Consider the following 25111-nt stretch of genomic DNA (forward strand, 5'->3'; position numbering starts at 1 on the left):
AACTGGGTCATCTGGGTTCACACTGCCATATATTCCAGTTCAAAGTAGATAGTGTGGGATTTTATTCAGTTGTGTGGAAGGAGCCTAAGTCTGAACAGGAACACATCCTGACAAGGTTCTCGATGAAGAAATTTAAATATTTTATTTTCTTCATGATTAAAATTCCAAATTCCAAAATGTTTATCATCATCATCAGTCTTTATTACAGTCCAAAGACCCAATTTGCTCAGTGAAAAAAGTGTACAACAGATTCAAAACTGATAAGTCAACTTTGGGCTGATATGGGCAGGGTAGAAATAAAGTTAGTTAGTTAATTAATTAATTAATTAATTAAGGCAACCTTAGCCAATTCCAGTTATTAACCCGGTGTACCTCATAATAACCACTGGAAGTGGCAGAATGTCATGGAGACAACAGAATTGAATGCACAGTGAGTACAGGTTATTAAGCCAGTGTAGACAATCCCTTAGAAACAAGCAGTTAATGTTCACCTGCATGCAACATTTTCTGATTTCAGAGTTTCTTATGAGAGTTATTGTAATTGTCTCAGAATTGTTTCTTCCTTATCTGTAATAAGTGCTTATACAAAATGTACATTATAGCCTACATTCTATTTTATATTTTCAGTATTTTTATATATATTATATTTTTACAATGGCTGTGAAGACAGGTGAAGGCTGCAACAGATAAGTGGCCATCAATCATAGTGGTATCAGTTGGATTAGAACCTCTTTCTATGAAGATTGTTTGTTGGTCACTGTGCACTGATGACCGCACATAAAACAAATCTATGCACAGGTGTGTATCAGGCAAAACAAACAAAAGACCCTCCTTTTGGAAGTCAATCATACTCGGCCATAAGTGATTGCCTATGATGAATGTGCTTGAGCAATTTGGTCACAGAAATAAATTCATTTTTTAATAATACAAGAAACCCAATTTGAGTTTTCTATTATTCAGTTACTTTTACTTGGTTTTTCCACACGTTTTCCATCACTTACTAAGTGATTTAAGAGCCAAAATGAATTAGAAATAAATCAGCAATATAGATAGGATCTGAGGGGTTCTTTCTTTTTATATATATATTTACCTTTACTTATTGAATTATTTAAGATTTCGCTACTTCCATGTGTCTTCGGTTTGCAGTAGCAACTGTATCTTGTACATGTTATAAATAATTTGTACAGTCTTGTGTGAGTTGCTGGCAAAAACTTGCCAATAGCCACATTCCTGATTAAACATAGTGCCTATTCAGGTACTATTTCTGTTTTTTCCCTGTGTGTAGCAACACTCCATTATAGAGTGCATATAAATCATTAAAGCAGTCACACAAGTCAGAAATACTGCTGAGTGTGTACTGAAGATAATAATACCTTTTGCAGACATGTCCAGTAGATCCTGATACAAAGGAACTAACACCACTGTTTCACAAGAGTGTAGTATGACCCATTTTTCGTATGGCAGCTTTGTTGGTCAATATATGCATGAAAACTTTTCTTATATTCCAGTTATTAACTAGAGAATCCAAAGATCTAGTACAGGTTGAGCATTCCTTATCCAAAGTTTTTTGGATTTTTTGGGATGTTGGAATATCTATAGATGCATATATGTGCATAGTGGAATATATTGAGGATGAGACCCAAATCTAAATCCGAAATTCATTTAAATTTCATAAATGCTTATACTCATGGCCTGAAATTAATTTTATACACAATATTGTTAATAATTGTGTGTATGAAACAAAATTTGGGGACATAATCCTTGTTCAGACTGTGTTGAAATCCATAATGTCTTACTCTACAAACGCCTGTGTACAGAGCCAGATCTTCAGCTTTTTACTGAAGACCAGAAGGGATGGGTCTTGCCTGATGTCACTGGGAAGGGAGTTCCACAGCCATGGGGCTGCCACTAAAAGACCCTGTCTCTCGACCCCACCAATCGTGCTTGTGTAGAGGGTGTGACTGAGAGCAGAACATCCCCAGAAGATCTTAAAGTTCTAGTTGGCTCATAAGGGGAGATGCGTTTGGACATCTAAGTTGGACCATGCTGATTATATGACGCTCATCTCAAAATAGAGTTTTTTTCATGACAATTCTGGAGTCCCATGAGCATAGAATTCTGGTAATTTCACACAATTCTGTCTTGTGAGAAGTCCTATATGGGCCTTATATAGGTCTAACTCACATGTTTAATCTGTTCTGAAGATGTCCTGGCCACTAAGGAGGAGTCTCCCTTTCCTTCTGAAATCCAAAAACCTCAAATTGTGAGGTACCCTTTGGGCAGCTCACTTTGTTTCCTGTGTAGGCATTTCTCCCATTTTTATGGAAAAAGAAAAATTTTCCCATATTTTTCTACCTCAGATAAACTTTGGATGATGAAGCAGTAATCTGCTCTTAAATAGCAGAAGTTAATGCAAGTCTGACTGTCCCACATTATTCTTTGGAAAACCTGACAATTTAAGGTCAATACAACAATATGCCATGCATTAACAGCCATTAATGTTTTGACAGTCTCTAAGGATATCACCAACATGGCAATGAAAGCGATGTGGTCCTGGAAACTTATGAATAAAATATCTAGTTATAAGGTAACAGAGGACCAGTTAAGGTGGTTGGGAGGTGGGGGATGGTATTTCTTTCTTTCTTAGTTATTGTAATTCATATAACTCAGAAGAAATGTATAACTTTATTATCTCTGAGAACAAGTTGTTACAGAAACACTGTTAAATGAAATGAAAGTAAATAGAATTTAAGGTATGTTAAAATCAGAGATATTGGATGATAGCAGTCTAGTAAAGCAAATGATAGCTTTTATGCTTGTATATACACATTTCTAGATTCAGTACTCAGAATTTAGCTTAGTTTAAAACGTTTGTGGGGGGAAACTGCTGCTGTAGATTTCATATCAATCAGTGTAGATAAATAATACTAGCTTAAATGGACCATTCTGTATCATCATGTGCTGAATAGGGATTGCAGTGGGACTTTTATGGATGGCCATGGGAGGCCTGATGATGGTTTGAAGATGCAGTCCTGCCTCCTAGAAGCAAACAGCTTCTGTTCAAAATAATTCTATTTTACCAGAGTTTGCCAATTGTGTAGGTATAAGCAGTTGGCACCAGAATATTTTGTATGCCCTCTTTACATTATAGTTTTTCCTTTCAGTATCTGTCCAGACTAATTATTGTGCTTTTTCATCAGCTTTATTGTTGATGCCTCAATATAATGAGCCACTCCTATCTAAATAAGAACAATGTTCAGTCAGCTCTCCTTTTAGATGAGAATTAAATGTGTCTGCTAAGCACAGTGTAGTTTTGTTGCTGCTCTTCTGTTTTAAGGACTCTTCACATTATTTAATTGAATAGAAAGCACAGACATTCTGTTATCATTATTCAGGCAATGATTAAGTGTCACCAAACTAGTTCAGTATGATTTATTTGACACAAAAGGACCTTTAATGGCAACTGTTTATTAGACTGATAAGGACTATACAGGGGGCCTTGGTATGCACAGGGGATTGTGGATGTGCATGGATGCTTGGTCCTGTGATATAAAATGGCATAGTAAAATGGTGTTCCTTCTATAAAATGGCAAAATCAGTTTCCTTTTTAGCTTTTAAAAATTTTTTCAAGCCATGGGCTGTTGAATCTGTTGATGTGGGATCTGTGGATATGAAATGCTGATTGTTTCCCAATAAAATTGTATGATTGACTTTTAGAGATGAATTATGCTTTTCTTCAGAGATATGTTAAAAATGTGCATGGTCCAGCAACAAAAATAACAAATGCCTAAAGGAAAACACCATGCTGCTTGAAGCTCATCAGTACCTCACCTCATGTAGGCAAGATGATTGTCCAGAGTATTGCTATTTTGCGGTTTTCTTGCAGGATTTAAATCAAACTTACATCAGGACCGTTGAAGGCAATTTCATGCCCTGGACATGCACTAAACACATAGCAAAAGACAATTGAATAGAATTGGTGGTTTTATATTGGGTGGAGTGTGGCAACTGCTGTTGGATTTTCACTGGGTGGAGTTCTTATTGCCTTCAATTATTCAACCCAGACATCATATTTCTATTTGTTTTCATCTTTGGCTGTATTGTATGAAATATTTATGACCCAGACCAGAAGTTTCATGATGGCTTGATTTATAATTGAATTTGACTTGTGATCATGTTCACAGCAGTTGTTTTTTTTTAAAAAAAGCGGCAGCCAGATATTTGAATTAGTATACTAACAGTAAAGAAAAAAGACATGGTGGGTAAGTCTGTAATTGGCTTTTTTTTAAAAAGAAATCTTTTGGGTATATTATTTGTGGCAAAAAGAGTAATTAATTTGGATACATTTGTTGCTTCTGCTATGTAGAGATTTAAAACATGTGAAACTTGCTAACACAATTTAATTGGGCAGTACAATTTCTATTTTCATTGCCACCGCAAAAGGGAAGTAGTGGGGCTACATAGATAGATCACTAAATTTTATGCCAATACCTTTCTGTATACTGCAAGGAATGCAAAATCAAAGTAATCATAAAGCTTCCCTGGACTTCAACTTTAGGACTATTAAGCTGAAGTGACTTTCATTGAAAGCAGTAAAATGCAGATAGATAGATAGATAGATAGATAGATAGATAGATAGATAGATAGGATGCAGGAATGAACATTGTAGTCCTTGAAATGTTGTCACACCGCAGCTCCTATCAGCCCTAGCCAGCATAACCAGTGACCTGAAGACTTGGATGATCCAATGTGCCTTTGAATAATGGTTTAGCTACTGATCAAATCTGTCTAGCCTTAATCTTTTGGTTGGATCTCCATCACTTTATTCCCAGCCCCGGACCTACAGTTTGCGTTTGCACAAGCCCTTGTCCAGCCCTGTTAGTCTCAAATCTGCACATGCCCACTTTTCTTGGCTTTTGGCTCTTTGTTGTTTGGTTTATGTTTTTTGATGTCTTACATTTTATTGGTTTTAATATAGTTGACTGTTATATGTTTTATTGTGTTACTTTGCAACCTTTGTTTATATTGTGCTTGGTCCTGAGTCCCTTTGGGGAGATGGAAGCGGGATATAAGAATAAAGTTGCTGTTGTTGTTGTTGTTGTTGTTGTTGTTGTTGTTGTTGTTGTTGAAGAGTGGGTGGAAATTATCTATTTCTAGAATCTAACCAGTGCCATTAATACACAGTTGAGCCCAGGAAGACTTTCTATCTTGCTATTTTGAATAAATGCAAGTGCTTCTTCTGTCATTTTGAGAAGTTTTGCTGATGTCTTTAATCACAAAACTATTGCTTTGCATAGCTATGATTTTGTCTATAAACCTGCATTGGTGAGTGAAATGTTGCTTGTCACATTAAATATTGCAAGCATGATGCACTCTATTTTTATGGTATTTATTTGATAGTACAATAAAAGAAAATGCTAATCAAATGCTGATCAAGGTGGCCAATTGAAACATTCACACCTAGCTCCAACAGACAAGAGTTCTTTCTCCTACCCTGGACCTTCCACAGATATATAAACCCAATTTTCCTAGTTTCCAACAAACCTCATAGTCTCTGAGGATGCTTGCCACAGATGCAGGCGAAACATCAGGAGAGAAAAACCTACAACAACCCAGTAATTCCAGCCATGAAAGCCTTTGACAATAAATAAAAAGAATAGCCTATTGTTGAAATCATAATCCCTTTCTTCTTAATAGGGTGAGTTGTGCTGTCACTTGGGGCTTGATGATGTAAGGAAAGACTTAGGGTGTGGAGCTTGTGGAGAGCAAGGATCACTGCTGATGTTCTTCCCTCTGGGAGGGAGGGAATGTTTGAATTGCTTGACAGTGACTAATAAACAGCAAACAATTTTATTCTTCATACAGGAAGCATTCACAAGTGTTGCTCAAAAACAGCATGTTTAGATAGCTTGAAGACTGAGAGTATTATGACACTTAATGGTGGAGCACAATTGTCATACCCACTGGGACGGGGTTTTTTCTGATTGCCGTCTGTGGTTGTATTTGGCCTATTGATTTGTTTGTTAGACTAGAATCATATTCTTCATCACCATTTTCATGCTGTTACAACCACTATCTCCTTAATTTCTGGCACAGACAACAGGCCTCACAAAAATATGTATAATTCAGAATATCATATAGCCCTATACATTACATATATTATTGTCTGATACAGCAAAGGTCAACAGTGGAAGCACTATTGTAGAAGAAGAACAGACCCCTACCACATTACAGAGTGGATAAATCTACTTGATCTGCTTTGTAACTGTTTCTTGAGTAATCTTCTCATATCTATATAGTTCTGATGGCAAGGTTGCAGTTGTTCATGGGCATTGTGTTTCTTCTCAAGTAAGCAGGATAATTACAGTTTCCTTCTTTGGCCTAGTTGACCCATTTTAAAATCCATTTTATTGGCCCTTATACCTGAATTTTCTAAGCAGCACATGTGCACAGCTCCTTAATGCATAAGATGGGGTACATTTATACTGACTATTTACATCAGTGTGAGATTAGATCAGACCTGCAGGTTGATCTGGGTAAACCCATGGAAAAGCTGCTTAACTGTCCCCTGAGTTAGGTATAGTCGAGAGAGCTGGGCCCCGTGCCTATATTCCTTACAATGTGAAGAGACAACAGTGTGTCTGTGTGTGTACATGTGTTTGTGTATTTTAAGGATCTTTTAAAAGAATTGTGCTTTCGACAGTTGTTCAGATAATAGTACCAGAACCCAACAGTTTAGAAAACTTGAGGGAGTTGCTCCCTCTGAGCTGAAGCCTGTTTTGTCTTTGTCTTTCTAGTAACCAGACTAGATGGAATTCTCTCACTTTAGCGGTGATCATTTAGATGTTTCTTGTATTATCTTGCTTCTGCTTTGTCCTTCTTAAAACAATAAGCAACCCATAGCTGCATTACTTGGAGAAAAAAAGAGTTGAAATAGCAGAGCCAGTCATTTTAAGCAAGAAATACATTACTTCATAGAATAACACAATTGTAAAAAAGAATAATAGCATAATAAAAGCTCTCCCCTGTTTTGAAATGCTATATTTTAATTTGTTTGAAATTCTTTCTGTATCTGTGGACTTTTGGCAAAGGAAATTACTGTGCTATAAATCTGCAAATCACAAAACTACTTGAAAGAGTTATTTTACATTTTCTTTTATTCCCACAGGTCATATACAAAGCTGAGTTATTTATTTCATTTCCTTTTGTGAATCCTTTATTTGTGGTACCTTAAAAAGGAGCCTCCTATAGGAAAATCCTAATGGCCAATATTATTTCAAATTCAGGCAGGTTTATAGCCATAACTTTTCCAGTTGATCTCCAAGTTCTAAGTATCGATTGGCCCCCTTCTATTATATCTGTGCTTCCTGTCACTTCACCCTATCCTTTTTGACATGATCTGGGCTACTAACAGCAGTAGACTGCAAGGAAAGCAAAGGAAGCAACTTTGTTTCCTCACCACTTGAATACTCAGAGAGGATAGATGAACAGGCCTTCATCACATGTTAAGCTTTGAAATCTTAAGATGTAATTTGTTTATTCCAACATTTGATGTTAACTGTCATCAAGTGAATGTCAGCTTCAGGTGACCCCATGACTGAGGACCCTGGAAGTCACTCTATCATGTAGAACTCTGTTTATGTCTTGCAGACTCACCCTTCTATTCTCCTAAGCATTATTGTCAACAATTACATCCCAGGGGGACTTTATTATAATTAACTCTTTTGGAAAGGGAACATTCAAATATTTTACATAGGAAACCTATTACTATATTGTTGGGGCCTGCATGACTAGAGAGTATGAAACTATGGAAAATATTGAAAGATCTTTCATTTTGATGTTGGTTGGTTTGGAATGGGGAGTTGCTCATGCGGAAAAACTGACTTGTAGCATCCAAATGACTAGAGGAGAACGCAGAAAAGACATGTTCGTTACAATCTTCTTTTATTACACCAGTAACTAAGAATGGCCATGTTGTCTCTTCAACAGTTTTCATTTCACCTTTTTAATACAAGTTAACAATTGAAGGGATGTGGTCTAGGAATTCTTTTTGTCAAAACAAACTCAAAAAAGCAGTGTTTGTGTAGCTTTCTTGACCGCATTGCTGTTTTTTTCCCATTTCAATTTTCTCTCTTCCCAGTGCCCTAGTTGTATTAATTTGCTAATAGTTAAATTTGTTAAAAAATGGGGGGAGGGGGTTGAAATCTCCTTTCCATCCAGACCTAAGCTATTCATGTGCCTGATACAAGACTTAAAATTACCAGTAGGGGTCTCCTGTGCTTTAATTTGTAGACCATTTGAGTTCTGTTTTTGTGGGGGAAAGCAAGATATAAATAAATAAATAAATAAATAAATAAATAAATAAATATGATGGTGGTGGTGGTGACAGCAGTGGTGACTGTGATGACAACAGTAATTGCTATTTTGTTCTAGGAAAACCTTACCTAATTTAGATTTGAAAGCTGACGAGAATGACCAAATGTTTAGTCTTCGTTCAAAACTTATTTCCTTGCAGAAAATCCCTTCCACGGTGCCAAAGAATTAGCAGAATGCTTTCCAGTGAATCCTTGCGTCCTCCTGTGTACAGTCGCTCTAATTCCCAAGCTTCCGTTGACAGCACTTCCATGGAAGATTTCTGGTGTGAAGTAGAGAATATCAAAGAAAGCACTGAAGATAGGCCAGATGAACAAACCCTGCTAGAAGTCAAGCCTCCTGATGGTGAGCAATGCATACTTGAAGTTTTGGGGTACTCCTGGAGGCCCAGGTTTCTGCAGTGGCCAGGGGTGCCTTTGCTTATTTGAAATTGTGAGCCAACTGTGCCTGTTCCTTGAGATGCTGGATCCAGCCATGGTGGAAAAGCCTTAGTTACATACCATTTTGATTACTGTAACACGCTCTATGTCAGACTGCCTTTGAAGAGTGTTTGCAAACTTTCCCTCTAAAATCAGTAAGAATGACAGCATGGTTTTAAATATATTTTGTCAGTAGCATGTTCCAGATTTCAGTAGGTCTTACTTTGTAAGCCTGATGATATCAGCTGATTTTGCTCAACATTTCTTAAATGAGACCCTTTATTTATTTGCATGGGAGAAAATATGGGGTATGTGAGAGATCAATGGAGAGGTCTGGAGGTTAACTATCAGCGTGGAAGCACAAGAATGTATTATTGGTCATGTTTATGATCTTTCAAACAGGTTCAGATTATGTATACAGTTTTGTTGGAATGAATTACCTCTGTTGGTATGGTCAAATTAAAGATAAAAATTATACAAAGAAATTATTCCACAGCTGTAGGGAGGGCAATGTTCTTCCCTTTGCTGTGTCTTCACTCAGGACAGCACAGAAATAAAAGTCCTGGATGAGTCCACTAGAAATCACCTTTCCCATGACTCTAAAAGTTAGCAGGAAAAATGTGTAGAACAAAAAAATCAGATGAAAGCAAAGAACAGAGAAAATATATAGAATAATAACCAGACAACATTGGTGCAGAGAAAATTGTTGGAGTCTTAACAGAAAGCGGAGCCTGGTAAAGGGCATAGTAAGGCCAAATATGTCAATTTTCTAGTCCAAATAAGAAGATAAATATTCTGAAGAGCAAGTGATGTTACAGTGCCACTTCCATTTTCAGTTTCTTATCAGTACAGTTTTATTCTTCCACAGAAGGTGAATTGGAAGCTGAATGGTTGCAAGATGTAGGTTTATCAACATTAATATCGGGATCTGAAGAGGATGATGGAGAGGCATTACTGTCTACCCTCACCCGAACACAAGCAGCTGCTGTGCAGAAGAGATATAATACTTACACTCAAACAATGAGAAAGAAAAATAAGCACACAGTTAGAGATGTGCGAGATATCTTTGGCATCAATGACGCTTCAGTAAGTAGAATTATTAGTATTTTTCAGATCTTTGCATTTTTACTCATAATGCATGCGTATCTTATATCACTGAATACTACTGAATAGGATATCATCCTGGGCCAATTCTGAAAGAAGTGTTGGGTCAGGGCTAGTACTTGCTTTACTGGTTCTCTTCCTACTTATAGAATTGATCCTTATAGGGGAAATGCTGTTTAGTTGATATCTGTTCCATTGGGAATGGGGGGGCAGGCTCAGAATGTTTTTTGCCTGGTTTTGTGTCTTTTTTAAAAGATAAGCATTTTAGATTGGATCTGGTGTAGTTATATCAGTGTAATTAATGGGATATTTTTGTTTCAATTGACTTCTCTTCATTTTACAATTTTGTATCGACTCCATGGCTTTCTAGCTAATGAATTTCTAACAAATGGATCTACACACCATCCCCCTTTTGGAGTTTCATTATTATTTTTTGTGATTTTCAAAATCCTTAGAATGTGTTCTTCTTTGAAGAGCAAGTATTGGCCCCTTAAAATAGAGAAGCAAACAAGTGAAAAGTCTAGTCTAGTTGTTTACAGCCTCATCATACAGACAAAATTGTCTGTCGTATGACATTCCTACTTCACTGGGAGCACGGAGCCCACTGCCTCCCATCCCACAATGTCGATCTACTTCCAGCGAGGCTCCATGCCATGAGTGAAGTGGGAGCATGGTGAACTGCAATGGCAGTAACATGGGAGGCTTCCCATGTTTCATAGTCAACAACAGGGAGAAGTTGGGTAGTGGACGCTAGGGCGATGCAGGGTGACAGGTTGCCCATGCTCCCCGCCAGACTCTGCCATGTTCTCCACAATGCGTATCGAATCCATGGCTTTCTAGCTAATCCATGGCTTTCTAGCTAATGATCTCACCCTTAATGCGACAAGGTCCTTCGTCTTCTCCAAAGACAAGTTTTGCATTTTCCAGTAACTTATATGATGTAGCAATGTCATTCAACAAATACTGCATCAGTGATACACCTCTTTTTGATTAGATGTGTCTAAAAACATCTTAGAAAGAGATGAAATAACAAACATTAAGAACTTGTATTGAAGAGAAGAAGCACAATTTGAGCAGATGGTGTTAAGGGGCGAAATTAGTCTGTCACTTTGGAATGTTGCTTACTTTAAAGTCATTGTTTCCAGGGCTATAGCTGTGTGAGTCACTGAAAATGCCACTTCAAAGTAAGTAACATTAAGGAGACTAGGAAGCCCACAAGATAAACTTGGACAAGCCATATTTTCTCAGCCTCAAACAAAGGCGATGGCAAAACATCTCTGAATAAATCTGGCTAAGAAGGTCAGGGTTAGCTATAAGTTGGAAATGACTCGAAGGCATATAACAATGAAGTATTATAACCTAAGGAACAATTTAGATATAAATATTTTGTTTTAGGTCTTCTTCACTGGTAGGTAATTACTTATTATTATGGAATTTTTTTAGTGATTTATAACAGGCATGTGGACATTTGTGAAAATATATGACTTCATCATGAATACAGTTCAAGCCCCTTATCCACAGGGGACATGTTCCTGAACTTACTGTGCAAACAGGAAACCATAGATAATAGCAAATTGTAATGAAATGAATGACTTCTGCCAGAAGTGACCATAAAAGTATCTTCTCTAGGAATTTGCTAAGGCCTTCATGGCAGTAATGTGGTAATTTCTTGTAAACCCTTAGAAAGGCCATATTTTGGTAGATGTGGCTATCCACATGCATCACAACCATAGGCATCAGTCCAACAGGCACATGAGGCATACTTTGCTTTAAAGCCTACACAGTTCAGTCATGCCCAGTTACACTTAATGCTGCTGCCATATTTCATCTGTATTTTTGTACTGGATATCTTTTTCAGGGATTCCACTAGAAACTGCATCCAGTGTAGTATTTAGAATAGTATGTGTGGATTTGGATTTATTGTATTATGTTCTATTTTGTTTTTTAAATGTTTTTTAATTTGATTTTATTCAAAGTATAACATTGCACAGAAGAGACAAAAATATTACAGTCTTTCATATCACAACACAAAGCAAAACAAAACTCAGAAATGGAATGTTGCAACATTGCATCAAAACCAAGTTATTGTTATTTTTTTTTCATTTCCAGCCTATGTTTGAAGCCATACCAGTATCACCTGTTACAACCAATGGCATTCAACTTCCCATACAAAAACCAGTTTGGGAAATGCGTAGCTGTGAGTACAGAAATACAAAGCTTGATTCTGTAGACAAATATGAGAGAGACTTTGTCCAAATATCAATATTATGATGGGTTCTGGCCACACTTTTAAATAAATCTTTTAAATAAGAAAGAAATGTATGTTCCTTTATACTCTCATATTTTTAATCCTACATATAATTAGCTTGCATGGATTCTAGTGCGACATTTCTGAGCAGATTTATTTAGGATTGCATTGTAACATAGGTAACATAACTGTGCTGTGATTTGGCCTGTGCCTTTTTTCCAGCAAATATGGAAAGCTGACTATATTTCATATTTTACTATCTTTATCTTTGATTATATATTGGATGTTTTGCCTTTTGGTGGAAAGGCTGTTATAATTAAGCCTTCGTTAAATGTTTTGTGTGGTAAGAAGGAAGTGTTAACATTAAATATTTTTTATTTCCAGCAAATAACCATTTAGAATATGAATTTGATAAAGACAGCCAGTTGGTAAAAGAAGAACTGTCCTTTGATATCTCATTCTCAGAATCAATGACAGTGATTCCAAAGCATAGAGAATGGCATAAAAACCAAAGGTTAAAAAAGGACGAGTCTTCTTTGCCTGTAAGTTTTGTCTCTTCAAAATTATATGCTTGTTTGTTTAATCCTTCAGTTATCTGCTGCTTCTTTCCAACTGAATAATTGTCTTAAAATGAATTTCAGTGTACTTTTGGAGAGTAAAGGAGAGCTTGGAAGATATATTGTGGCTTTTTACAAAACGGCTCACAAAACCTAGCCAAAGCCATATCAAATGGCTCAAGTACCCAATCTCTGGGAGCTGTACTCCCCCCCCCCCCACGCCAAAATAAATAAATGTACTCTGGAATTATTACAGTTTGTTTGCTGGACATTTGGGTTGCCCATATGAGTAAGTAAGAAACAGGTTGCATGACTGAAACAACCAGCAGTATATAAAGTGTCTTGCACCACCATATTTTCTTTTTTTAGTTTACTAAGACATTAATTAGACTTTGCACTGACTATAAAAATTACAACAGTACTCTCAAAATGTATATGCTCAGTTCTTGTTAGAACAAAATGTGTAGTTTAGTTGAGATGTAATTAAAAAACATTTTACAACAAAATTTGGGCACCAGAAACAATGCACAATAGTGCACAATATTTTCAAAGAGAAAAGACACATATGTGATGTTTAACAAAACAGGCTTTATCAAATTTTAAACAAGCCAAATAAAATTGATTCACTTATCTTTGTTGAGTCCATTGCTTCTTCCCTACATTGAATCTTATTTTAAAATGCATAGTAAAGTCAAAGTATTGTTCATATGCCCATATTTTACATCAACAAAGCTTGGATCAATATCAAAACATGTAGCAAAGATTTTACCACATGTTCCTTAAAGAGTCACTATTGCTTCAAGATTTCATGGAAAGGTTGTTTATGGGGAGGAAGGAGAATCCTGTAATATTAACAAAGATTAAATGAAACGTATAAGAGGCTTAACAACAACAACAACAACAACAGCTTTATTTTTAACTTACCCTCTCTCCCTGAAGAGGCTCAGGGCAGCTTCCAAAGACAAAAAATGGCAAACTTTCAATGCCTTATTCTCAAAATGGAAATAAAACAGGAACCAACAAACAATTAAAACAAACAGTCAAAATAAACCGCTAAAACATATGCTTGATCGATCTCATAATAAATGCCATAAAATGACAAAAACAATATTAAAGCATACCATGACAAGGCTCCTCCTGCTCTGTCTTGTTGTACTGTTGTATTTATCTATTAATAGCTTCAAAACAGTTTTATTTATATAAAGAATGCATGTATTCAGTTCCCAGAAGGTTTCTTCATCCTTTAACATTAAAGTAATTTATTATAATTCAATAATACAGATAAGGCATGTCAGGATGGCATGTGCTCAGAAATGCTTATTTCTTATGCCTATACTCAAGCGATTGGACATTCACTCTCCTGGAACTTATACCCTGCTACTCATTTCATACTGCAGTAGTCCAAGATAGATTATAAACAGGGAGGATCACATTTACTGGGATCCTGTATCACCTTTTACTTAATGTGACTTTACATATATTTAGCTAAGTAGGAGAGTGGCAAGTGCTAAGAATTGCATATTGAGATATTAGCAAGAGTGCCCAATGCACACCAGACACTTTTGTTGGCTCTGTTACATAATAATGTAACAGCAACCCTGTACATTTATTAGATGTTATGAAACTAGCCAGAATACGTATTTCCACTTAGAAAGACATTAACTTCCTTACAGAACTTCAACCATTATCTGAAGACATTTTAGCCTTTATTATTAATTATTATTATTTACTTTATTTCTATACCGCTTTTCTCAGCTCTCAGGCGACTCAAAGCGGTGAGCAACATCAATACAAAACATCACGAGACAAGTATAGGGCAATTAAAAACAATTGTAACATAAATCATTAAACATCCGTATAACAATCATTAGCGCCTCAACAGTAAAATCAGAATCCAGTCTCATCAGCCATTATTCCGTATTCCTATGTTCAATTACACTGTTTAATCAAATGCTTGTTCAAACAGCCAGGTCTTCACTTTCCTCCGAAACGCCAGCAAGGAGGGGGCTGATCTGATCTCTGCAGGCAGGGCGTTCCACAGCCAAAGGGCCACCACTAAGAAGGCCCTGTCTCTCGTCCCCGCCAAGCGTGCCTGTGATGCAGGTCGGACAGAGAGCAGGGCCTCCCCAGATGATCTTAGTGTCCTAGCCGGTTCATAGGAGGAGATGCGTTCGGTATATATGATATATATGATAGATATAGATATAGATATATGTGGCTGTATATATCTAGGTAACTAAAATATTGTCCATTTTAAGCTCAAAGGAAGGCAACAGATCATTTGAACCTTCTAAAGGGAGTCCAAAATTTATCTTTAAAATTTCAATTTATTTCCAATTGATCTTGAAAAGATATTTTCAAACACCCTGTATACTACTATGGAAAACATTATCTGCCCTAGTCTCCCAGAAAGAATTATATTCCCACAAGTAAAACTGTGTGATAATCATTATTTCCTCGTGTTAATGTGTAGAAAGGTACTTCTTCGGCCATGAATGTTGGTCTAGATTTGACCTGACCTATCATGGCTCTTTGTAAGTTTGATTTGGATAGAATACAAGAATTTTATAATAACGTAAAGAAGGAAATGGAAGAATTAATAGGGCATAAATTGGTTTTGAATAAAAAAGAATTTTTCACCCAGAAATTAAAAAAGAACAAAAATATCAAAGTTTGGGGGGTGTGATGTCTCGGCCTGTTTATTTCTCAGTTGGACTGTTCCATTTTACCAAGTTTAGGGGAGAGCTTAGAGGCCGAGTTCGGTTGGTGCAGCCCATTCTGACTCAGAGCCAGAATGGGCTGGTTATAGAACTTTTTTCCCATTCTTTGTTAGTCTTAGCTTATAGATAGTTGCCAGATAGTGTCTGGTCTGGCCTAGCAATTTGAACAGGCCATCCTAATCACGTAAATGCCTTATAGATAGATAGAATAGATAGTATTTGCCAAAGCTTATAGATAGATAGTCATAGATAGAATAGTTAGATTTGCCTTATAGATAGATTAGATAGTACATATACATAGAATAGTTATAGCCGTATTTGCCTTAGAGTTTATAGATAGATAGTTTGTATTTGCCCTATAGATAGATAGTTATAGATAGATAGTTTAGATAGTACATACCCCAGAGTTTATAGAGTATTTACCTCATAGAAATTATAGTTGTTTTTTACCTCAGATTCACACCTTTGTACATTGTTGTAATTCACCTTGATTATTTAGTAAACAATTGTTAAATTTAATCTTGTTTATAGAGTTTTATTTTGGGGGAATAATAGTAATTAGGGCATACCGATGGTCACTGGGAAAATAGCCAGACACATTTAGGTTTCTCATTAGATCTTCCTGGTGTGCCATCACAGTGATTAGGATCCTGATCGGCTTGTAGCCGATTCAAATTGCTTATAGAAAGTTATAAGAGAGAGCCCACTCCCTGCAAAGGGGGTGTGAGAGAAGAAAAGGCACTGTTTCCACTTTTCCATTGGAGAGTGTAACAAAGTTATAGGAATACTTGGGTGAAGTGTTGCTAAATTGAATACTTTTATAGTAAGGAGAGTTAGGGGCAGCTTTTAAAGTAAAAAAGCTGCCTGCCTGCCCTTTTTAAAGATATTGGAGGCTTGTTTCCTGTCAGAGAGTGAAAAGGGCAAAGCTAGCATCTGCTATTTGTCTTAAGGGGGCATTTGGCGCCAAAAGGGGTTTTTTACAGTTTGGCAGCCATTTTGTGTTCATCCTTTAAGGCTACTATAATAACATCAGAACTGTGACAGCCTTATTGTCCCCTCAAAAAGAAGCGGCAGCCATTTTGCCTACATAGATTTCTATGGGATTTGTGCTTATAGTTTAGAAAGAGCGGGAAAAGGTGTTTTGGGGCCTGTTTTTGCATTTTTCTGAGGAAAAAGGAGTTACAATACTCTTAAACCTATTCCAGTAAATTGTTGTTTTGCTGTTATAGCATAGGTGGTGACAGCAGGCTGTGTGAACATTTTGCCTCACACTCAGTCCTCTTCACCCATATAGAGTTGTTGCCTCGGCAACCAGCAAACAACAAGAATGGATGGGCTTTCTGATGGAAGTGCAGACAGACATGTACACATTTCCCGTTCACATAGGGTTAGGCACCCCACAGAGAAGGCCCTACAGCTGTTGCTAGAAAGGGAAAGTCATTTAATTGTGAAGGCAGAAAGTGCTTGGAAACACGTGCAGTATAGCATGAACACCTTGTTAGCCTCCAGAGACCCTGAGGTAATAGCAGTGCACAAAGAAGAGCTCCAGGATAGTTTTTTACTCTGGAAAACTATTATAGAAAGACAACAACAAGTCCTTACAAACATGAATGATGATGATGCCCAAGCAAGGCTACAAGTATTATCACTGGACTATCAAAGTAAAGAAAGAGAGTTTAATTCCGTGCTTGAATCTGCACAGTTTCGGCTTCAGGAATTTCAGCTGAGGGAAGCTTACTCTTTATCCCCTCCTAGAAGCCCCAAGTCCAGCAAGGGTTTCTACCCTCAGCGTCCCCTAAGTGTCAGATCACTTAGCCACCGTTCACATTCCAGTGCACATTCCAGCAAAAGTGCCTCATCTTCCCACAGTAAGATTTCTTCTGTGGCAGCTCAACATTTCAAAGAAGTTGAGAGGATGAAGCTCAAGGCGCAAATATTGCAGGCAGAAGCTGAATCGGCTATGGCTGTGAAAGAGCTTGTCTTCTCTCAACTAGAAGCTGATCAGGCCATACAGCAAGCTAAAATGGAAGCCCAGTTATCAGCTTTACAAAGCAAAAGAAATATAACTGAAAAAGCTAAAGAAGCGGCCAAGCTTGCTGTTAGGGCAAAAATTCTTGCCAAAGCTTTTCAGGATGAGTTGATTCCTGAAAATGTTAGGCTGCTGCCTCAGGAGGACATCGAATCAAAGATGTCATTTCTTCTTCTGTCTGACAAAGATGTCACTACCAAAAAGCTAAGCCCTATCTATACCAACACAATAGAGGATCTGCCTAATGCGGAGGGGGGAAGATCTGCACCTCAGCATAACCATCCGCCATCAGCATCAGTCTTTCATGAAGATGAGGGTCCTGTCAAAGTGCAGAAGTCTACAGCGGGGAGCCAGTCCTTTATGCTCTCCACCTGTTCCCCTGTTCCTGCCACCTGGTCCCTCCCTGACCCCAAACCTGAGAAAGAAGTTAAAGTGGGGTTTTTGGACAATGCACCTTGTGTCCAGAATTCCTTCGCCAATCAAACCATAGCCTCAGGTGTTTCTCCTTTGGGTCAGGGCAAAGGTGCAGAAAGGGAAAAGGCAGTGTTTTCTGCACCAAATCAAATGTTTTCCATGCCATCTGTGGCCTGGAACCCCTCCTTCTTCAAAAGCCCCAAGAGAGACTTAAAAGATAAGGGTGATGATTTGAGCTTCTCCAAAGAAGAGCAAAGATTTCTGGACATTCCAAGCAAAGAAGGAGTGCAGTCAGAAGAGGGAAGCTGGATAGCTCCCCTTCCCTTTAAAGACAATAAGCCTGACGAAGTGAGATCAGCCTTTGACTCCAGTGATACATCTGGCACTCCACCTAGCCTTCCACACTCACAGCAGGTGCTGCTTGCCAAAACTGTTGAGAAAGAGGCTCCATGTTCCAGTGGCTGCAACCCAGATTTTCTGGGGTCCAGTGCTCATGCATTCCATTGTGATTCTGAGCAGCTTGAGGCGACAGAGGCAGTGTTCCCTGCAGCATTGCCATCCCACAAGAAGGCATTGCTTAAAGAGTCAGCTTGTCAGGATTCCATTCCTTTGGAGCCGAACACTGTGCCTGATACCAGCAATAGGCCAGATAGCAACAAGAGCATTTCCTGTGCTGAGCCAAGTCGGTGGATTCATGTCGCCGCTGAGGAGAGACCTGCAGACATCATTTCCCGAGGGGCGTCTGCTCGGAGGTTGCTGCGTTCCAGCTGGCTGTTGGGTTCCGAATGCCTCGCAGACCCAGGTTCTTCAAAGGACAACACCTTTCCAGAGCTTCCTGAGTCAACTCCATTGAAGAAAGGTTGGACAGCACCCCCACAAAGACATCAAGGTATGAGACATTGCTTTAAAGGACCAAAGTGCTTCCTGGAACTATTGGCTTATGGGTGTCACCCAAGAAGAGTGTCCGAGTGTGGATGACCATATCAGGAAGACTCCAATCAAGACGGACACCAACTGAAAGATTGATACTCACCAAAGACTTTTCACAGACTTGGTGGTTTATTAAAGGTTTAAAGTTTATTGTATGTAATTGTATAAAGTGATTTGTTATAGTTTGTATATGCAAATTTGTTCCAAATTTGAGCGGGGAGTGTGATGTCTCGGCCTGTTTATTTCTCAGTTGGACTGTTCCATTTTACCAAGTTTAGGGGAGAGCTTAGAGGCCGAGTTCGGTTGGTGCAGCCCATTCTGACTCAGAGCCAGAATGGGCTGGTTATAGAACTTTTTTCCCATTCTTTGTTAGTCTTAGCTTATAGATAGTTGCCAGATAGTGTCTGGTCTGGCCTAGCAATTTGAACAGGCCATCCTAATCACGTAAATGCCTTATAGATAGATAGAATAGATAGTATTTGCCAAAGCTTATAGATAGATAGTCATAGATAGAATAGTTAGATTTGCCTTATAGATAGATTAGATAGTACATATACATAGAATAGTTATAGCCGTATTTGCCTTAGAGTTTATAGATAGATAGTTTGTATTTGCCCTATAGATAGATAGTTATAGATAGATAGTTTAGATAGTACATACCCCAGAGTTTATAGAGTATTTACCTCATAGAAATTATAGTTGTTTTTTACCTCAGATTCACACCTTTGTACATTGTTGTAATTCACCTTGATTATTTAGTAAACAATTGTTAAATTTAATCTTGTTTATAGAGTTTTATTTTGGGGGAATAATAGTAATTAGGGCATACCGATGGTCACTGGGAAAATAGCCAGACACATTTAGGTTTCTCATTAGATCTTCCTGGTGTGCCATCACAGGGGGAAATTATAAAATATAGTAGTTGCTGCCCAAGCAACAGTGGCCTTGGGTTTGAAAACCATAAAAAGTGGGAAGTTTAAAAATGGTATAGTTGCCTAGCAGACTATATGCTCCAGCACTACATCTTTGAAAGAAGAGCCAAATATACATCATGTTGAATCTAGAAGAATTGGGTTCACAAATGGGGAAAACTGATAGATAAAGTCAAAGGAAAGGAAAACTGAACCATTCTCTTTCCACGATTTTTCAATTAAAATATTTGAATGAAGGCAAGCACTGTTCCCAGAGAGTGGGATGGGGGAAGGGGAAGAGGGGTGTAAAATTGATAGACACAAGTGGGAGATAAAGGTGGAATAGGTAAGGATAAGAACACTAAGAAAAGAATATTTGTTATGTATTTGGAAATGGTGATTGATTGTGATATTATTCTACCTGTGTTGGCAATAAAAACATATATTAAAATAAAAACCTTCTTTAGTGCACATTTTTACACTTCTGTGTGATGCAGGAATTAAAAGGTGAATTCTATGTCATTTCCAAAGCTCATCTCAGTTACAAAGTGGAATATGTGGGATGACTTTGCTGTGTTGTTAACTCAGATTTTTTTTTATAAGGAAAGGAATAGAAAAGATTGTAGGTGCAGTCTGGTATAGTTGAGAAACTGATGTGCAATGCTTCACCTACTACATACTGTTTCAAGGTCATGGCACAACTTTGGCAGTAGATGAGCTCTTGGTGGACATAAGAAAAGGCTGCCTTACTTCTTGCAGCCCCAGTGCTGACAGAGCTACTTTATGTTAGTGGGGAGTAACCCCTACAACTCTGAGATTCCCAACCAAAAGAGTTGGGATTACTTAATAACCTTAATAGCAATATTTGAAAGTAAGCGACTTAAGACTACAAACTTAGAATCTGAAAACCTTTCCCTGCATTTCTTTTATTCAAAACTTTTTTTTTACTCTGAAGACTTTTAAATGAGGTGCTTTTAAGAGAGGCCTATTGTACTATTTATTTATTAACTGTTTTTATGTCAGTGCATACAACTACATAAATGAATTTTAAAATCTTAATTAAACCAATTTTTACAAATATATTATAGAACTTTACAATCAGGAAAAGCCGATTAGGACTGACTGCAATTGGAGATTTGTCTCTTGATGACATGAAGAAAATTTGCTATTTCTCTCTGATTGAGCTGACAGCCTTCTACGATGCTTTAGGTATAGAGTTGAAGAGGAACCGAACTGAAAGGATCAAGGGAAGAGGTAACTGCATTCAATGATGTCAAAATATATAGTTGTGACTTTTTAGTACTCAGCAGGTGTTGTTCATCAAGGATTCCTTATTTTTTAATATTCTTTTTCTTAAGAAAATGGCCTTTTTGGAGTTCCACTGGCAGTATTGCTGGAAAATGACCAGAAAAAAGTTCCTGGGATAAAAGTTCCACTCATCTTTCAAAAAGTGAGTAAAACAAAAAGTTACAGCCAATTAGGACAATAAAAGTTCACTCCACGACTAAATCTTGATTTTGAGAAAGACATTCCATAAAAATGTTCAAACTGCTTTCAGCCTGAATGCTAGAGTGTCTTTCTGTATATTTTATTAAACAAAGATACAACTTTAAATAGTACAGCTTCATGCATTTAAGTCAGTGTTTACTTCAAACAGGGATAAGCTTAAAATTTAGTTCCAAAATTGGTATTGTTTGATGGCCAAATTATACAATGAAATTATACAATCTGATTCTTAAAGGATAAGAATTTGACTGCTGAAGAACATATTTTGAGAGAGAGAGAAAAGCGTTTTTTGAATCAACTGTATCCATAGTTGGTTCATCTCTCAAAAGTGATTTTATGAAACTAAATATTGGACCTACTTTTTGGAAAGTGAATACTTCAGTAGGTCCCAAAGTGACATATGGTATTAGATACCCTTCCATTGGCTGGACTGATCCATTCTAGTCCTCTGATGTTACTTCAAAACTAATCCTTTTTTTGTAGAGGAAAACATCTAACTTCAACATGAAAACATTGGACACAGTCTGGCCAACTGAATTAACAAGGACTGCATGTTCATAGAATCATAGAATCATAGAGTTGGAAGAGTCCTTGTGGGCCATTCAGTCCAACCACCTACAAGAAGCAGGAAAATCACATTCAAAGCAACCCCCAACAGATGGCCATCCAACCTCTATTTAAAAGCCTCCAAAAAAAGCAGCCTCTATCACACTCCAGGGCAGAGAGTTCCATTGCTGAACCGCTCTCACAGTTAGGAAGTTCTTCCTAATGTTCCAGTGGAATCTCCTTTCCTGTACTTTGAAGCCATTGTTCCACATCCTAGTCCTTAGGGCAGCAGAAAACAAACTTGCTCCTTCCACCCTATGGCTTGGCTGAAAAGCTTTTGTCACTGTATGTTCCTCTCACGTATTTATACATGACCATCATGTCCCTACTCAGCCTTCTCTTCTGCAGGCTAAATATGTCCAGTTCTTTAAGCCACTCCTCATAGGGCTTGTTCTCCAGTACCCTTGATAATTTTAGTTGCTCTCCTCTGGACACATTCCAACTTGTCAACAGCTCCCCTAAATTGTAGTGCCCTGATTGGACACAGTATTCCAGGTGTGGTCTGACCAAGGCAGAATAGAGGGGTAGCATGCCTAAAACAGAACATATAAGGGGCATACAATTGTATATTGGCCATGCCAACTGCCTTGCCTCCCTTTCTCATCCTTTCAGTAATGAACTGTGAAGGAGGTTTCCATTTATGTTTCCTTAAATATGAAGCAAAACCTCCACTCAATCAACCATCTTAACACAAGAATTTCCAGTTGCATGAGAGAGTGGAAATCACCTTCAGGCTTCTTTTCCCTAAGTAAGGAGGCAAAGTACCAAGGAGGCAGGGATGTGGATGCTGGAGTTACAGAACCAGCCTTTACACCTCAATGCCCCATGCACATTGTGCTGAGTCTCTGGAGCATAATGCCCCAATAGCATTAAAATCAGGGCAGGATTATGATCTTACTATTTTATGTTTGTAAAGCCCAAATTGCATATCTTTTACCTCTGCACTGAAAGACATTTTAAATAGTAATCTTTTTATCTATTGGGCATAGCTGTTACTCAAGCTTGAAGAAACAGGCCTGGAAACAGAAGGAATTCTTCGAGTGCCAGGATCTGCTTCACGGGTTAAGGTATGTAGCTGTTTCACACAAATTTTATAAATTGGTGTTAACTCTTGTTAGAAAATACTTATGAACAAGCAATATAGAACTGTTTATCCCTCGTGTGTGTGTGTGTGTGTGCACGAGTGCACATGCACGCGTGTGTGTGTTTGTGTATCTATATTCCTAAGAACTGATCATTATGTAGTTTGTATGTTGGGGAAACCCCAACATATAGAAGTACCTAGTAATTTTAGGACAAAACAGATGAGATAGTAGTGGGAAGGACATTTTACAACAGGCCAATTGGAACAGATGACTTACTGCAGGAAGATTGAGTCCTAGAAGCATTCAACACCAACATTTTATTTATTTTACTTGTAATCAAAGTCATTACAATCAAAGCATGTGGAAAAAATGTAGAAAAAATGCAGGATCCTGCCACCCAGAAGATTACTCCAAAGGATTTCAAGTAGTGTCATTTTGATCATGCTCATAAAAACTACTGGCTTGGTTGAGGCTACCACTCCCAACCAATGCAGGAATTCACTACTAAAGTAGTCCTGCCACTTAAGCTCCAATGAAAGAGAATCTGCCTCCTTTGGGGAAAGTCTGTTGAAATAGCCCTTACCAGCAGAAAGTTCTTTCTAATGTTTGATCAGAATATTCTTCCTTGTAATTTGTTTATATACAACTCTGTTTGTTTGTTTTTTGGGCCGTTTATGTTTCTGTATCCAGGCAATGCTTTCTGTTATGTATTATTCTGTCAAACTTTCATTTATTGGAAGAAAAGCCAAAAATTCACATGAAAGATGTAATGTTTTTAATTTTAAGTTATTAAATTTGATCAAATGTCAGCCAGTAAGGGCTTCTAAGCCAATCCAGATTTCACCATTCAACACCATTGCATATTATGTTGACATTAGAATTTGAAACCATTCCAGAAAAAAAATGTTTAAAACAAAAGCATATGGATTTAATTAAAGAATATTCTTTGAAAGTAACAAAAAGTTAGAAAAGTACGTGATTTCATCAATCCGTTGATTTCCGATTATATCTACTGGAAAACAAAGTTACTTGTTCATTATCCATCATGATGCTGATGCTGCTGTTGTTGTGTGCCTTTAGTAGCGTCTGACAGATGGTGATCCTAAGCTATACATATCACTGGGTTTTCTGAGTTTGAGAATAGCTCACCTATGGTCATCCAGTGGGTTTCCATGGCTGAGTGAGGAACTGAACCCTGTTCTCCAGAGTCATTGTGCAAAGCTCAAACATCTGTACCACACTAGCTCACTTCATCATGACCAGAGGTTAATTTTTATTGCTAGGCCTGATGAGAAGAGAGCCACAAATCAACTGGATTTTATGGCAAGTTGACCTACTCTTCAACTATTTTAGTGGGCCTCCTCTAGTTGTGAGATAAGAATGCCCATCAGGAGATGAACATGCCTGTCTAGAATGGAGTAGATCTGTGAGGGAAGCTTGTACAGACATTGATTAGCATTTTGTTGAACGGTTACGGGTGTGTAAACAGACATACATACTCATAACAGTTTGGTATTCATCTTTAATATCATGGCATTATTACCATGATCATAAATGCCACATCCAGCTTGCAGATCCACTAGCAACAAAAACCAGTTCTGTTCATTTCCAGTCCCTTTTTCCAGTTATGCTCCAAATCACTTCTTCTACCTGAAAATCTATAGCCTTCCAGTCCTGATCCATTATGGACTTCACCTTGGCATACTCTTCAGGGTCTGCATCATACAGTGTTTACTCATAGCGAACTGACAAGATGTCACTCACACAATTATCAAAGGGTAGAGAGACAAGTTCTCAAGAGGTGCTCAGAAAGTGGGGTGTTTTTTTTGTTTGTTTTTTAACTGTCATGTTATTCGAACTGGAAACCACAGCTTGGAGCAGGACATATATACATTCAACAGTGTCTCTGTCGATTTCTTCAAGTCATACAGTCCTGGCTTGGCTGAAAAGCTTTTGCCACTATACGAACAATATTGGCTGAAGAGCTTTTGTCACTATATGAGCAGGAGCCCCCAGTGGTCACAGTGGGTTAAACCCTTGTGCTGACAGGACTGCTGACCAAAAGGTTGGTGGTTCAAATCCGGGAAGCAGAGTGAGCTCCTGTCTGTTAGCTCTAGCTTCTCATACAGGACATGAGAGAAGCCTCCCACAGGATGGTAAAACATCCATGCACCCCCTGGGCAAAATCCTTGCAGACAGCCAATTCTCT

At 37.8% G+C, this 25111-nt stretch overlaps 1 protein-coding gene across 3 annotated transcripts in view; it reads left to right on the forward strand.

The window, feature by feature from the left end:
• ARHGAP28 (Rho GTPase activating protein 28) overlaps positions 1 to 25111 on the forward strand; it is a 105496-nt gene that overhangs the window by 58937 nt on the left and 21448 nt on the right. For all 3 annotated transcript variants that reach the window (XM_067467463.1, XM_060775072.2, XM_060775073.2), the window contains exons 2-8: positions 8516 to 8718; positions 9661 to 9878; positions 12006 to 12093; positions 12529 to 12686; positions 20794 to 20959; positions 21064 to 21155; positions 22807 to 22884. In XM_067467463.1, coding sequence (XP_067323564.1) covers positions 8516 to 8718; positions 9661 to 9878; positions 12006 to 12093; positions 12529 to 12686; positions 20794 to 20959; positions 21064 to 21155; positions 22807 to 22884 — 1003 coding nt within the window. The remainder of the gene's footprint in view (positions 1 to 8515; positions 8719 to 9660; positions 9879 to 12005; positions 12094 to 12528; positions 12687 to 20793; positions 20960 to 21063; positions 21156 to 22806; positions 22885 to 25111) is intronic.

The sequence above is a fragment of the Anolis sagrei genome, chromosome 4 (genome assembly GCF_037176765.1).
Source record: "Anolis sagrei isolate rAnoSag1 chromosome 4, rAnoSag1.mat, whole genome shotgun sequence".
NCBI lineage: Eukaryota > Metazoa > Chordata > Lepidosauria > Squamata > Dactyloidae > Anolis > Anolis sagrei.